At 35.2% G+C, this 15,000-nt stretch overlaps 1 protein-coding gene across 1 annotated transcript in view; it reads right to left on the bottom strand.

Moving 5' to 3' along the window:
* Positions 1-15,000, bottom strand: part of LOC137618240 (uncharacterized) — a 406,446-nt gene that overhangs the window by 65,655 nt on the left and 325,791 nt on the right. The window contains exon 4 of the mRNA XM_068348391.1: positions 7,632-7,701. Coding sequence (XP_068204492.1) covers positions 7,632-7,701 — 70 coding nt within the window. The remainder of the gene's footprint in view (positions 1-7,631; positions 7,702-15,000) is intronic.

Here is a 15,000-nt window from a genome sequence, read left to right on the forward strand (position 1 = left end):
ATGAAGAAGTATTGATTTAAAAGCTCAAAATAGAGACTACTGGCGAGATCTAACAGGGCACTAGAAGAGTTGGAAGACCAAGGCCTACATGGCTGAGGACTATGAAGCGTGAAGTGGGAGATGATGAATGAAGAAGTATTGATTTAAAAGCTCAAAATAGAGACTACTGGCGAGATCTAACAGGGCACTAGAAGAGTTTGAAGACCAAGGCTTACATGGCTGAGGACTATGAAGCGGGAAGTGGGAGATGATGAATGAAGAAGTATTGATTTAAAAGCTCAAGATAGAGACTACTGGCGAAATCTAACCGAGGCCCTTTGCATCAATAGGCGTGGGAGGAAATGATGATGAATACTATTGACTAATACTGGGCTTCCCCCCCCCCCCCCCCCCCCCCCAAAAAAAAGAAAATTCTTGTGGAAAATTTGCTACCATAGATATACTATTAATTTCAGTAAAAAAATAAGTGTGTTTTTCGTAAATATCTGCCATAGTAATTACTTGACCAGAATGGTACTTTGGCACAACACTCTAGACGTCCCCCTAATTTTTGATACTTTAATGCACCGGCAAATCTCGTTAATAAAGGCATTTACTCTTTATCATAATAAGGCCCAAGTCAAGTGAATCGGGTAAGTAGGTGAAGCAATTCGGATGCGTACACTCCCCCGTCCCTCCCCTCTCCTTTCCTCCCTCTGTCCTTCTGTCTAGACCCACTTCCTATCACTCCAGTAACCCCCTCTCCTAGTCTCTCTAGTGTCGCTTACTCTACCTTTTCTGTAACCTGTTGTTTGTTAATAACTGATAGAATTGATATGTTGGGTCCTTGTTATAATTCTTATTAACATTTCATGATATTATTGTATTTCATCCAACTTGATGAACCTGCCCTGAGGGCTTCCTTCAACTGGGTAAAAATAATTAAACACGTTTACCTAAGGCAGGATTGATGGGCTTTACCCCCCTTGAAAGGTAGAGTAAATGTAATCAAGTGTTATGTAAGTTGACCGAAATTTTTTACGGTGTATTTGCTTACTTTGCCATTAACAATCATAATTTGGGTATCTGCTATGGCTTGTGCCTTAGCAGTTTGTTTTCTCACCGTTTGTTTTTCTGAGGAGGTTTTCCCATCACATTCATGACTGGCATGTTAATTTGCCCCATCAGAAATGTATTTGCATTACGTGTCCATTCTATATACAGAAAGGAACAAGCTAACAATAAACTAAGGATTAGTCTTAACAGGTAGGAGAAACTTCAGGTTTGTTGGACACACAATAACACAATGTGGCATAAGAAACACAAGTATATTAATAAGTAAATATATATATATATATATATATATATATATATATATATATATATATATATATATATATATATATATATATATATATATATTATATATATATGTGTGTGTGTGTGTGTGTGTAATTGTGAAATATCAATCCAGCAAATTATGTAGCTTGTAGATTTTTCATCATAGTTTTAAATACTATAATCATTTGTGTCACAGCATAATTCTGTTTTTATTCTACAGGTTTTGTTTATTCCACACACGCCTTTCAAGGAGAATATAGCCCATCAATCCTGCCTTTGGAAAACGCGTGTTTCATAATGTGAACACTGTTAAAAGAAGCCCTCAGCGCAGGTTCATCAAGTTGTATAAATAGGCTAAAGGCTATAAACTCCTTATACAACCTGACGAAATACAACAATATCATGAAATGTTAATAGGAATTATAACAAGGATCCAACATATCACTTCTATCAGTTATTAACAAATATAACAGGTTACAGAAAAGGTAGAGTAAGCGACACCGAAGAGACTAGGAGAGGAGGGGGGGGGGTTACTGGAGGGATAGGAGGAGGGTCTAGACAGAGGGTGGAAAGGAGAAGGGAGAGATGGGGGAGTGTACAAATTCGAATTGCTATACCTTCTTACCCGATTCACGTGACTTGGGCTTTATTATGACAAGAGTAAATGCCTTAATTAAAGAGATTTGCCGGTGCATTAAAGTATCCAAAATTAGGGTTGACGATTTGCGGGTGCAATAAAGTAACAAAAATTAGGGTTGACGCTTTGCCAGAGCATTTAAGTATCAAAAATTAGGGTTGACGATTTGCCAGAGCATTTAAGTATCAAAAATTTGGGTTGACCATATGCCAGTGCATTAAAGTATCAAAAATTAGGGTTGACGATTTACCGGTGCATTAAAGTATCAAAAATTAGGGTTGACGATTTACAGGTGCATTAAAGTATCAAAAATTAGGGTTGACGATTTGCCGGTGCATTAAAGTATCAAAAATTAGGGTTGACGATTTACAGGTGCATTAAAGTATCAAAAATTAGGGTTGACGATTTGCCAGTGCAATAAAGTATCAAAAATTAGGGTTGACGATTTGCCGGTGCATTAAAGTATCAAAAATTAGGGTTGACGATTTGCCAGTGCAATAAAGTATCAAAAATTAGGGTGGACGATTTAACAGTGCATTAAAGTATTAAAATTTAGGGTTGACGATTTGCCGGTGAATTAAAGTATCAAAAATTAGGGTTGACGATTTGCCAGTGCATTAAAGTATTAAAAATTAAGGTTGACGATTTGCCCGTGCATTAAAGTATCCAAAATTAGGGTGGACGATTTGACGGTGCATTAAAATATAAAAAATTAGGGTTAACGATTTGCCGGTGCATTATAGTATCAAAAATTTGGGTTGACGATTTCCCGGGGCATTAAAATATCAAAAATTAGGGTTGAAAAATTGCCGGTGCAATAAAGTATCAAAAATTAGGGCTGACGATTTGCCAGTGAATTAAAGTATTAAAAATTAGGGTTGACGATTTGCCGGTGCATTAAAGTATCAAAAATTAGGGTTGACGAATTGCCGGTGCATTAAAGTATCAAAAATTAGGGTTGACGATTTGCCAGTGCATTAAAGTATCAAAAATTAGGGTTGACGATTTGCCGGTGCATTAAAGTATCAAAAATTAGGGTTGACGATTTGCCAGTGCATTAAAGTATCAAAAATTAGGGATGACAATTTGCCGGTGCATTAAAGTAACAAAAATTAGGGTTGACGATTTGCCAGTGCATTAAAGTATCAAAAGTTAGGGTTGACGATTTGCCAGTGCATTAAAGTATCAAAAATTAGGGTTGACGATTTGCCGGTGCATTAAAGTAACAAAAATTAGATGACGATTTGCCGGTGCAATAAAGCAACAAAAATTAGATGACGATTTGCCGGTGCAATAAAGTATTAAAAATTAGGGTTGACGATTTGCCGGTGCAATAAAGTATTAAAAATTAGGGTTGACGATTTGCCGGTGCATTAAAGTATCAAAAACTAGGGTTGACGATTTGCCGGTGCAATAAAGTATCAAAAATTAGGGTTGACGATTTGCCAGAGCATTTAAGTATCAAAAATTAGGGTTGACGATTTGCCGGTGCATTAAAGTATCAAAAACTAGGGTTGACGATTTGCCGGTGCATTAAAGTATTAAAAATTAGGGTTGACGATTTGCCGGTGCAATAAAGTATTAAAAATTAGGGTTGACGATTTGCCGGTGCATTAAAGTATCAAAAACTAGGGTTGACGATTTGCCGGTGCATTAAAGTATCAAAAATTAGGGTTGACGATTTGCCAGAGCATTTAAGTATAAAAAATTAGGGTTTACGATTTGCCGGTGCATTATAGTATCAAAAATTAGGGTTGACGATTTGCCAGTGCATTATAGTACCAAAAATTAGGGTTGACGATTTGCCGGTGCATTAAAATATCAAAAATTAGGGTTGACGATTTGCCGGTGCAATAAAGTATCAAAAATTAGGGTTGAAGATTTGCCAGTGCATTAAAGTATCAAAAATTAGGGTTGACGATTTGCCGGTGCATTAAAGTATTAAAAATTAGGGTTGACGATTTGCCAGTGCAATAAAGTAACAAAAATTAGGGTTGACGATTTGCCAGTGCAATAAAGTATCAAAAATTATTGTTGACGATTTGCCGGTGCAATAAAGTATCAAAAATTAGGGTTGACGATTTGCCGGTGCATTAAAGTATCAAAAATTAGGGTTGACAAATTGCCGGTGCATTATAGTATCCAAAATTAGGGTGGACAATTTGCCGGTGCATTAAAGTATCAAAAATTAGGGTTGACGATTTGCCGGTGCATTAAAATATAAAAAATTAGGGTTGACGATTTGCCGGTGCATTAAAGTATCCAAAAATTAGGGTTGACGATTTGCCGGTACATTAAAATATAAAAAATTAGGGTTGACAATTTTCCGGTGCAATAAAGTATCAAAAATTAGGGTTGACAATTTGCTAGTGCATTAAAGTATTAAAAATTAGGGTTGACGATTTGCCGGTGCATTAAAGTATCAAAAATTAGGGTTGACGATTTGCCGGTGCATTAAAATATAAAAAATTAGGGTTGACGATTTGCCGGTGCATTATAGTATCAAAAATTAGGGTTGACGATTTGCCGGTACATTAAAATATAAAAAATTAGGGTTGACGATTTGCCGGTGCAATAAAGTAACAAAAATTAGGGTTGACGATTTGCCGGTGCAATAAAGTATCAAAAATTAGGGTTGACGATTTGCCAGTGCATAAAGTATTAAAAATTAGGGTTGACGATTTGCCGGTGCATTAAAGTATCAAAAATTAGGGTTGACAAATTGCCGGTACGATAAAGTACCAAAAATTAGGGTGGACGATTTGCCAGTGCAACAAAGTATTAAAAATTAGGGTTGACGATTTGCCGGTGCATTAAAGTATCAAAAATTAGGGTTGACGATTTGCCAGTGCATTAAAGTATTAAAAATTAGGGTTGACGATTTGCCGGTGCATTAAAGTATCAAAAATTATTGTTGACGATTTGCCGGTGCAATAAAGTATCAAAAATTAGGGTTGATGATTTGCCAGTGCATTAAAGTATTAAAAATTAGGGTTGACGATTTGCCGGTGCATTAAAGTATCAAAAATTAGGGTTGACAAATTGCCGGTGCAATAAAGTATCAAAAATTAGGGTTGACGATTTGCCAGTGCATTAAAGTATTAAAAATTAGGGTTGACGATTTGCCGGTGCAATAAAGTATCAAAAATTAGGGTTGACGATTTGCCAGTGCATTAAAGTATTAAAAATTAGGGTTGACGATTTGCCGGTGCATTAAAGTATCAAAAATTAGGGTTGACGATTTGCCGGTGCAATAAAGTATCAAAAATTAGGGTTGACGATTTGCCAGTGCATTAAAGTATTAAAAATTAGGGTTGACGATTTGCCGGTGCATTAAAGTATAAAAAATTAGGGTTGACGATTTGCCGGTGCATTAAAGTATCAAAAATTAGGGGGAGGTCAATAGGGTGCTCTATCAAAGTACCATTCTGATCAAGTAATTAGTATGGCAGATATCAAAGAAAAACACCATTTCCTTTGGTCCACAATTCATCCCCTACCACCTCAAGGCAAAGCTTGGCTTCAGTTAGTTTCATCTCTAGTCCCAAGTTATTCATCCTACTGAATAACTCTCAGAAAGATATTGAAACTGCATTTCAAACAAAGTTATTTTGACCACACAAAGTATTTTACTTTATCTATCCCGTGTGGTACACTCAATCAATACTCCTTGTTGTTGACTAAACTATCCTGCAATTTTACACGAACCTCTGAAACCTCCATAAGGGATTTCAGAAGTAGGTAAAACCAATTCTCTTTCATAAGCCAGATATTAATCAAATGATAATACTTTTAACCCAATATTTACCCATCCCATGTGATACACTCGGTGAATATTTCTTGTTGTTGACGAAACTACCCTTCAATTTTACACGAACCTCTGAAACTTCCAACTAAACTATCTTCCAATTTTACACAAATCTTCGAAAATGGATTTCACTTTCATAAGCCAGATATTAATCAAATATATTACTTTTTGCTCAATGGCTCAACTTTGCGGAATAAAATGAATGGAAATATATTTTGACCCCACCACAATGTATTTCACTTATTTATCCATCCCGTGTGGTATACTCGGTAAATATTCCTTGTTGTTAACGAAAATACCCTTCAATTTTACACAAATCTTTGAAACTTCCAACGAAACTACCCTCCAATTTTACACGAACCTCTGAAACTTCCAAAGGATTTCAGTTGTAGGTAAAACCAATTCTCTTTCATAAGGCAGATATTAATCAAACATTCCTTTTCAATTTTACACAAATCTACATTCCTTTTCAATTTTACACAAATCTTTGAAACTTCCAACGAAACTACCCTCCAATTTTACACGAACCTCAGAAACTTCCAAAGGATTTCAGAAGTTGTAGGTAAAACCAATTCTCTTTCATAGGCCAGATATTAATCAAACATTCCTTTTCAATTTTACACAAATCTTTGAAACTTCCAACGAAACTACCCTCCAATTTTACACGAACCTCTGAAACTTCCAAAGGATTTCAGAAGTTGTTGGTAAAACCAATTCTCTTTCATAGGCCAGATATTAATCAAACATTCCTTTTCAATTTTACACAAATCTACATTCCTTTTCAATTTTACACAAATCTTTGAAACTTCCAACGAAACTACCCTCCAATTTTACACGAACCTCAGAAACTTCCAAAGGATTTCAGAAGTTGTAGGTAAAACCAATTCTCTTTCATAGGCCAGATATTAATCAAACATTCCTTTTCAATTTTACACAAATCTTTGAAACTTCCAACGAAACTACCCTCCAATTTTACACGAACCTCTGAAACTTCCAAAGGATTTCAGAAGTTGTTGGTAAAACCAATTCTCTTTCATAGGCCAGATATTAATCAAACATTCCTTTTCAATTTTACACAAATCTACATTCCTTTTCAATTTTACACAAATCTTTGAAACTTCCAACGAAACTACCCTCCAATTTTACACGAACCTCAGAAACTTCCAAAGGATTTCAGAAGTTGCAGGTAAAACCAATTCTCTTTCATAGGCCAGATATTAATCAAACATTCCTTTTCAATTTTACACAAATCTTTGAAACTTCCAACGAAACTACCCTCCAATTTTACACGAACCTCTGAAACTTCCAAAGGATTTCAGAAGTTGTTGGTAAAACCAATTCTCTTTCATAAGCCAGATATTAATCAAACATATTCCTTTTCAATTTTACACAAATCTTTGAAACTTCCAACGAAACTATCCTCCAATTTTAAACGAACCTTTGAAACTTCCAAAGGATTTCAGAAGTTGTAGGTAAAACCAATTCTCTTTCATATGCCAGATATTAATCAAACATTCCTTTTCAATTTTACACAAATCTTTGAAACTTCCAACGAAACTATCCTCCAATTTTAAACGAACCTTTGAAACTTCCAAAGGATTTCAGAAGTTGTAGGTAAAACCAATTCTCTTTCATAAGCCAGATATTAATCAAACATTCCTTTTCAATTTTACAAAAATCTTTGAAACTTCCAACGAAACTATCCTCCAATTTTACATGAACCTCTGAAACTTCCAAAGGATTTCAGAAGTTGTAGGTAAAACCAATTCTCTTTCATAAGCCAGATATTAATCAAACATTCCTTTTCGCCCAATGGTTTTAACTTTGCAGGATAAAATAAATGGAATTATGTATATAATAGCCTACCTTCTTCTCTCCTGAGTCCCGCTTCCACACGAAGCACTGCATCCAGACCAGTCGCTCCAGCCGTCCCATCCTGGAAAAAAAAAAAAAAAAATTAAAAAAAAAAATATAGAGAAATGAAAATGCTAAATTATAATCAACGTGGATTTGTTAATGCATATAGTGTTGTAAAACGCATGGAATGAACATACAAACTATTTTCATAAAAATTAGTTTTTAAATATTGTATTACGCGTTGCATAGTCATTAGGCGACAGGGAAATACAGTTGTATTACTATTTTTTTTTTTTTATAAATTAATATTTGAATACAAAATTGATAGAAGTCTCGGACTCTCTGATAATTACATAATTTCACATAATCTATTTGGATAAGAAATAGATTTACTGATCCTTTTCTAAATAAATTTCAGCTACACTTAAACATTTGCTTCAAAAAACGGTAAAAGACTAGCAACATTTATTCCAGGATTTTGACAGTTTAAAAAAAGGCAAATTGACGTTAAAAAGTTATATTACAGTCACACACCCGTAAAATATAATAAAGTAAGGTAAAATTACGGTCGCCTGTATTTCACCGAAATACGGCTGAGAACAGTATATTTTTACGGAGAATTTCCGTTAAAAATTACGGTTATTCAACAGTGTATCAATGACTATATCTCTATGTAAGAAATAAATTACAATATCTAAATCTATAGTGGAATAGGTTTCAGTTACTACTCATTTTTTCAGGTTATCAACATCATTATTGACAGCTTGAAATCCTGCCCTAGGACAACTGCTTCTAAGGATACATATTCCTGGTATTTTCTTCTGAAACTGAAACTTAATATCAGTCCTTTAACAGAATTCCCTCTGTAGCCCTCCCCTGGTGAAATCAGTGGACATGCAGACATGAATACGATCTCTCTCTCTCTCTCTCTCTCTCTCTCTCTCTCTCTCTCTCTCTCGCTGCCTGCTCATCTAAGAAACATATCAGGAGTGAGCGTAGATGTGTTTAAGAATAAGCTCGATAAATACCTAAGATGCATCCCAGACCATCCAAGACTGGAAGATGCAAAATACACCGGAAGATGCATTATTATCAAAATTATTATCATTATTATTATCATCCTTATCATTATCAATATCATTATTATCATTATTTCATCTGACATTGACTTATCAGGGTAAAAAATTAGAACGTGTAAAGCAATTCAAATTCCTATCTATTATCACAATTACAAAAAGCTCCAATCTAACAACAAAATAGCCATTACAAGATGACAGTCAGGACCCAAACACCTATTCTAGCTAACAAACTAGAGGGGCACTCAGTAGAGCGCAGACCTCCGCCGCGGCAGCTTATTTCCCGACCTTTTGCTCGACCTTGACCTTAATATGTATTAATTGGCGTGGATTTTCATACACTCATATATGAACCAGGTTTGAAGTTTCTGTGATAACGATGTCCAAACTTATGGCTGATTAAGTGAATTGGACATTTTGTTTGACCTTGACCTTTGACCTTAACATGTATTAATTGGCGTGGATTTTCATAAGCTCAAATATGAACCAAGTTTGAAGTCTCTGTGATAACGATGTCCAAACTTATGGCTGATTAAGTGAAATGGACATTTTGCTTGACCGTGACCTTGACCTCTGACCTTAACATGTATTAATTGGCGTGGATTTTCATACGCTCAAATATGAACTAAGTTTGAAGTCTGTGACAACGATGTCCAAACTTGTGTTTGATTACGTGAATTGGAAATTTTACTTGACCCTGACCTTGACTTTGACCTTCCAAAATTTAATCATTTCCAACTTTTTACATAACAATTAATCCCTGCAAGTTACATTACTCTACGATTAAAAGTATGGCCGGGAAGCTCTCCACAAACAAACAGGGTGTAAAACATAACCTCCTTCCAACTACGTTGGCGGAGGTAATAACAGCCCCAACTCAAACACATATTAGCTAACAAATAGTATTAGAATAGTTACCTAATCATTAATGATGCACCCATATATGCATAATTATAATATAAAACAATAAAAGATAAGACTGTTGAAATGTAAAATAAATTGAACCTAATTAATGGCAATATACATTTAGCAATTACACTTAAAAATGTTTTTGGGGGGGTATTTATATACTCTAGCCCGGTCTTGTTCAAAAATAATGATCTACTTAGTGCTTGAAATATTAAATATCCCCGTTCAATGCGATTAACTTAAGAAATGTAACCCTTACTACAAAGTAGGTTCAAATAATTAAATAATTAGATATACACAAAAAAGCAGAACATAAAAAATAACGTATACAATACAGGAAAAAGTGCAGGAGGATAAATATCAGTTGAAAATAAATGGATATTTTGAAATACGTTAGAGCTTGCCAAATTTATAATGATAAACAGAGAGAGAGAGAGAGAGAGAGAGAGAGAGAGAGAGAGAGAGAGAGAGAGTGGAAGAAAAACATCGAACAGCTGTTTCAAGACCGAAGATTCCAAATTGCTCAATAACTATTTTTCCCTAAAACCTGGAGAGATTTGAAATACTGCCAAGATCCAGTTTACATACCTTCAGCTTCTACGTCAGACAAAACACCACTTGAAACACAAATAAGTGTCTTCAGCAAAAGAACTAGAGGAACACTGATAATAAGCTGTCAGACTTTCTTACGAGGTAAACTTGAATCTTGGTTCTTTTCCCTAGATGCTCATCTCTCTCTCTCTCTCTCTCTCTCTCTCTCTCTCTCTCTCGTTGCCTATATTATATTTAGCTGTATGTGGGATAAGGCCTTGTAATATAAACAAATTCAAACTATAATTTCAATTTTTTATTCCATATGAAGTCTTTTGGTAAAACATAATTTCTATAAAGAGGTAAACAATATTATTTTTACTATGTACTCAAATGTTTGACGCCAATGGGCGCTATGCTACAAATTGATTTAAACAATCTCTCTCTCTCTCTCTCTCTCTCTCTCTCTCTCTCTCTCTCTCCTCCACGGATATGCACGACAAAACAAACAACTACTTGGGTGTCTTAAATGGTTACTTGCGCGATCAATAGATGGCGCAGTAGTTACTAGAAAACTCGAATTCCTAATTATACTTTCAATCCAAAATAAAATTACTTTAATATGAAGAGCTCTTTTTATAAAGGCCTATATATTGAGATACATTTAGGCGATTTCTGATGTGACTTTTGATTGACATTAACGATGATGAAAACATTACTGGCGAAGGAATTATTGTAAGTTTATTTGGCCTTATTTTTATTATTTTGTAATGTCTTTATACAATTGGTTGAAATGATAACGTTGGCCTCCATAAGTCATTCCCTTATTATATATATATATATATATATATATATATATATTATATTATATTATATATATACATATATATATATATATATATATATGTATATATATATATATATATATGCACAATTTTCTAATCTTCTATCCCTTACAAATCCACCCATTCTTCTATGGATACCAGAAAACTTTAAATAAATAAATCAATCAATCTTCAGTAGAGAAACATACGATAAAAAATGTATTCTCCTTTTCATTTATATTTCATCGTTCAATCGTCAAATGTTCCCCACAAAAAAAAAAAAAAATCAAAACCTTTCCACCTCTTCCTCCATGACACCTTGTCAAAATGTACTCGGAGTTCTAGGCTGATTCTAGACAGGAAACATGTCGGTAACTCTATGGGGATATATATGTGGTACCTTTCACAAGCTTCTGTCTTTCACCTTGAGTGACGCAATCTCCCTTCTGGGAAAGAGAGAATTTCAAGAAGTCTATAGTTTAAAGGTAAAGGTCTCTTGTTTCAGTTACAGTATTAGAATAGATGCTCACTAGAACGTCAGCCGGGTACGCTGCCACCAACCCCCGTGGCGTCCAATCACAGCAGTATCCTCCTCGGTAGACAGCTTAAACTCACGGTCACGGGCTGGGATCGATATTCTGCCATGCGAATGCTAGGCGGACATGGGATCGATCTTCTGCCATGCGAATGCTACCCGGACATGGGATCGATCTGCTGCCATGCAAATGCTAGGCGAACATGGGATCGACCTGCTGCCATGCAAATGCTAGGCAAACATGGGATCGATCTGCTGCCATGCGAATGCTAGGCGAACATGTTACCATTGTCCTAGCCAGGAGGCTAAAATGATTATGATAGGACTCTAAGTGAAGATACCTTACCTTGGGGAAAGAGTTTGTGTATCACCATGATCAGCAAAACTGTACTAGTCAGGGTCACCCATACTAGGTTGGTTCACTGTAAGAGATCAGACGAAAGTCTCCTACCATCACTAATCCGCACTGGCCAGTGGGGTGATGAAAATTGGCCAAACCTCAGAAGTGAATAAAGACTTGTCTGAGGCCTTTGTCATGCAGTAGACAAGAATCGGCTGCATCTGTTTTTGTTGTTGTTGTTCGTTATACTGATCTTAAGAAAATTGGATACCTGCTGTAACATCAATTAACTGGTTTCTAAACGCTAAATTGAAAAACTGAGGACAACTAACGACAAACAAGTGCCATGGATCTATCTCACCTTCAAATTATATAAAAACACACCAAAGTATAACTAATTAAAAAAAAATAATTTTTAGCATTTTGAATATTAAAGGAAGTATTTATCACGAACAAACGAATACATCAGAAAACTGAGAGCACGATAAGGAATAAATGAGTAAACGAAACAATGTACATAAATGGATGAACATATCGATTGACAAGGACAGTCGAAATTAATGTGGTGAATAGTTTAAAAAAATGCTGTATATGAACATAATAAGGACAAAGAAACAAAAAATGTATGTTTCTTTCAAACGTGTTTCATATAGCTAACTAGTTTCGAGTATACATATTCCTGGTGTTATTTTCAAAAACTGAAACGTAATATCAGCCCTTTACCAAATTTATCTCTATAACTCTCCCCTAGGTTAAATAAGTGAACAAGCAGACACAAAAATTATATCTATTTTTCTTTTTTCATACTCATCGATGGCAGATGCAAGGGAGAGTGATATTGCACTATCAAGCAGGACAATGCCCTAGAGACTGACCATATATTCATATGATCAGCGTCCAAACCTCCTCTCAAAACCCAAGCTAGGACAAGGGAGGGCCAGGTAATTGCTGCTGATGACTCAGCAGGTAGACCTGCTTGCTCCCCCGAACACCCCAGCCTTAGCTCACAAGGATGGTGAGGTTGCAGTGACTAAAGGAACTAACGAGTTTGAGAGGGACTCGAACCCCAGTCTGGCGATCACCAGGTAGAGACGTTACCAATAAAACCTCGACAACCCTTATCATTGAACATGTAGACACGAAAATGATCTCCAGAGTCTCTCTCTCTCTCTCTCTCTCTCTCTCTCTCTCTCTCTCGACAAATCAACAAACGATCGAAATTGGCAACCTCTGATATTCCATTTCCGTTGGACTCTCTGGAATAGATCGAATAATGAACAAGTTGGAATGGAACGACTATTCCCTGATTCCATGAAATGTTCTGGAAGAGGACTGGAAGTTCCATTCTCTTATTCCAGGACCCTATCTGGAAGGGAATGGCGTAAAGGCAGGTAAGCAGGGGGATATTAGCCACGGCGGACCCTTTAATTGGATGATTTATACTGGTAATGGGATCGTCAATTGTACTGAGAGAGAGAGAGAGAGAGAGAGAGAGAGAGAGAGAGAGAGCAGGAGAAAAAATATTGGTTGCAATTAATGGATATTTTGAAATACGTTAGAGCTTGCATAAGAGAGAGAGAGAGAGAGAGAGAGAGAGAGAGAGAGAGAGCAGGAGGAAAATATCAGTTGAAACTAAATGGATATTTTGAAATACGTTAGAGCTTGCAAGAGAGAGAGAGAGAGAGAGAGAGAGAGAGAGAGAGAGCAGGAGGAAAAATATCAATTGAAAATAAACTGACATTTTGAAATCGTTAGAGCTTGCACAAATCATAATGGTAAACAGAGAGAGAGAGAGAGAGAGAGAGAGAGAGAGAGAGTGTGTGTGTGTGTGTGCAAGAGGAAAAATATCAGTTGAAAATAAATGGATATTTCGAAATACATTGAAGAGCTTCCAAAATTTATAATGTTAGAGAGAGAGAGAGAGAGAGAGAGAGAGAGAGAGAGAGATATCAGTTGAAAATAAATGGATATTTTGAAATACGCTAGAGCTTGCAAAATCTATAATGGCAAACGGAGAGAGAGAGAGAGAGAGAGAGAGAGAGAGAGAGCAGGAGGAAAAATATCAATTGAAAATAAATGGATATTTTGAAATACGTTAGAGCTTGCACAAATTATAATGGTAAACTGAGAGAGAGAGAGAGAGAGAGAGAGAGAGAGAGAGAGCTGGAGGAAAAATATCAGTTGAAACTAAATGGATATTTTGAAATACGCTAGAGCTTGCAAAATTTACAATGGTTAATTGTGTGAGAGAGAGAGAGAGAGAGAGAGAGAGAGAGAGAGCGAGAGAGAGAGAGAGAGAGAGAGAGAGAGAGAGAGAGCAGGAGGAAAAATATCAGTTGAAACTAAATGGATATTTTGAAATACATTAGAGCTTGCAAGAGAGAGAGAGAGAGAGAGAGAGAGAGAGAGAGAGAGAGCTTCCAGGAGTTAAGTACAAATTTTGAAATACGTTAAAGTACTTTCTAAATTTATAATGAAAAAATTACATTGAAAAATTTATTTTCTTCAAACCAGCAACTAGCAGTTCGTTAATCACTTAACAACACCGGAAATAGAACAAAACACCTAAAAATTTAAAAAATAAAATTGCATAAACAAAGTCAACATTCTCAGCGCAACAAGAAACTTTTAACAGATATGTGAATAATTATTGAGTAAACTGGAGGAAGATTGCCAATACAAATGCACTTCAATGTTATGACCGGAGGTAAACAAACAGACTAACAAACGCAGCAATGTAATTGAAGGTTATACAGTGCAATAGCTTCCATTAGGAATAAGCCTTGGCTTTCCAGTGGAATTAAGTTTATTATTATTATTATTATTAGTAGTAGTAGTAGTAGTAGTAGTAGTAGTAGTAGTAGTAGTATCATTATTATTGTTATTATTATTATTATTATTATTATTATTATTAGTAGTAGTAGTAGTAGTAGTAGTAGTAGTATCATTATTATTGTTATTATTATTATCATTATTATTATTATTATTATTATTATTATAATTAATAGTAGTAGCAGTATTATTATTATTAAAATTATTATTATTATTATTATTATTATTATTATTAGTAGTAGTAGTAGTAGTAGTAGTAGTAGTAGTAGTAGTAGTATCATTATTATTATTATTATTATTATTATTATTATTATTATTATTATTAATAGTA

The sequence above is a fragment of the Palaemon carinicauda genome, chromosome 24, assembly GCF_036898095.1.
Source record: "Palaemon carinicauda isolate YSFRI2023 chromosome 24, ASM3689809v2, whole genome shotgun sequence".
Classification (NCBI taxonomy): Eukaryota; Metazoa; Arthropoda; class Malacostraca; order Decapoda; family Palaemonidae; genus Palaemon; species Palaemon carinicauda.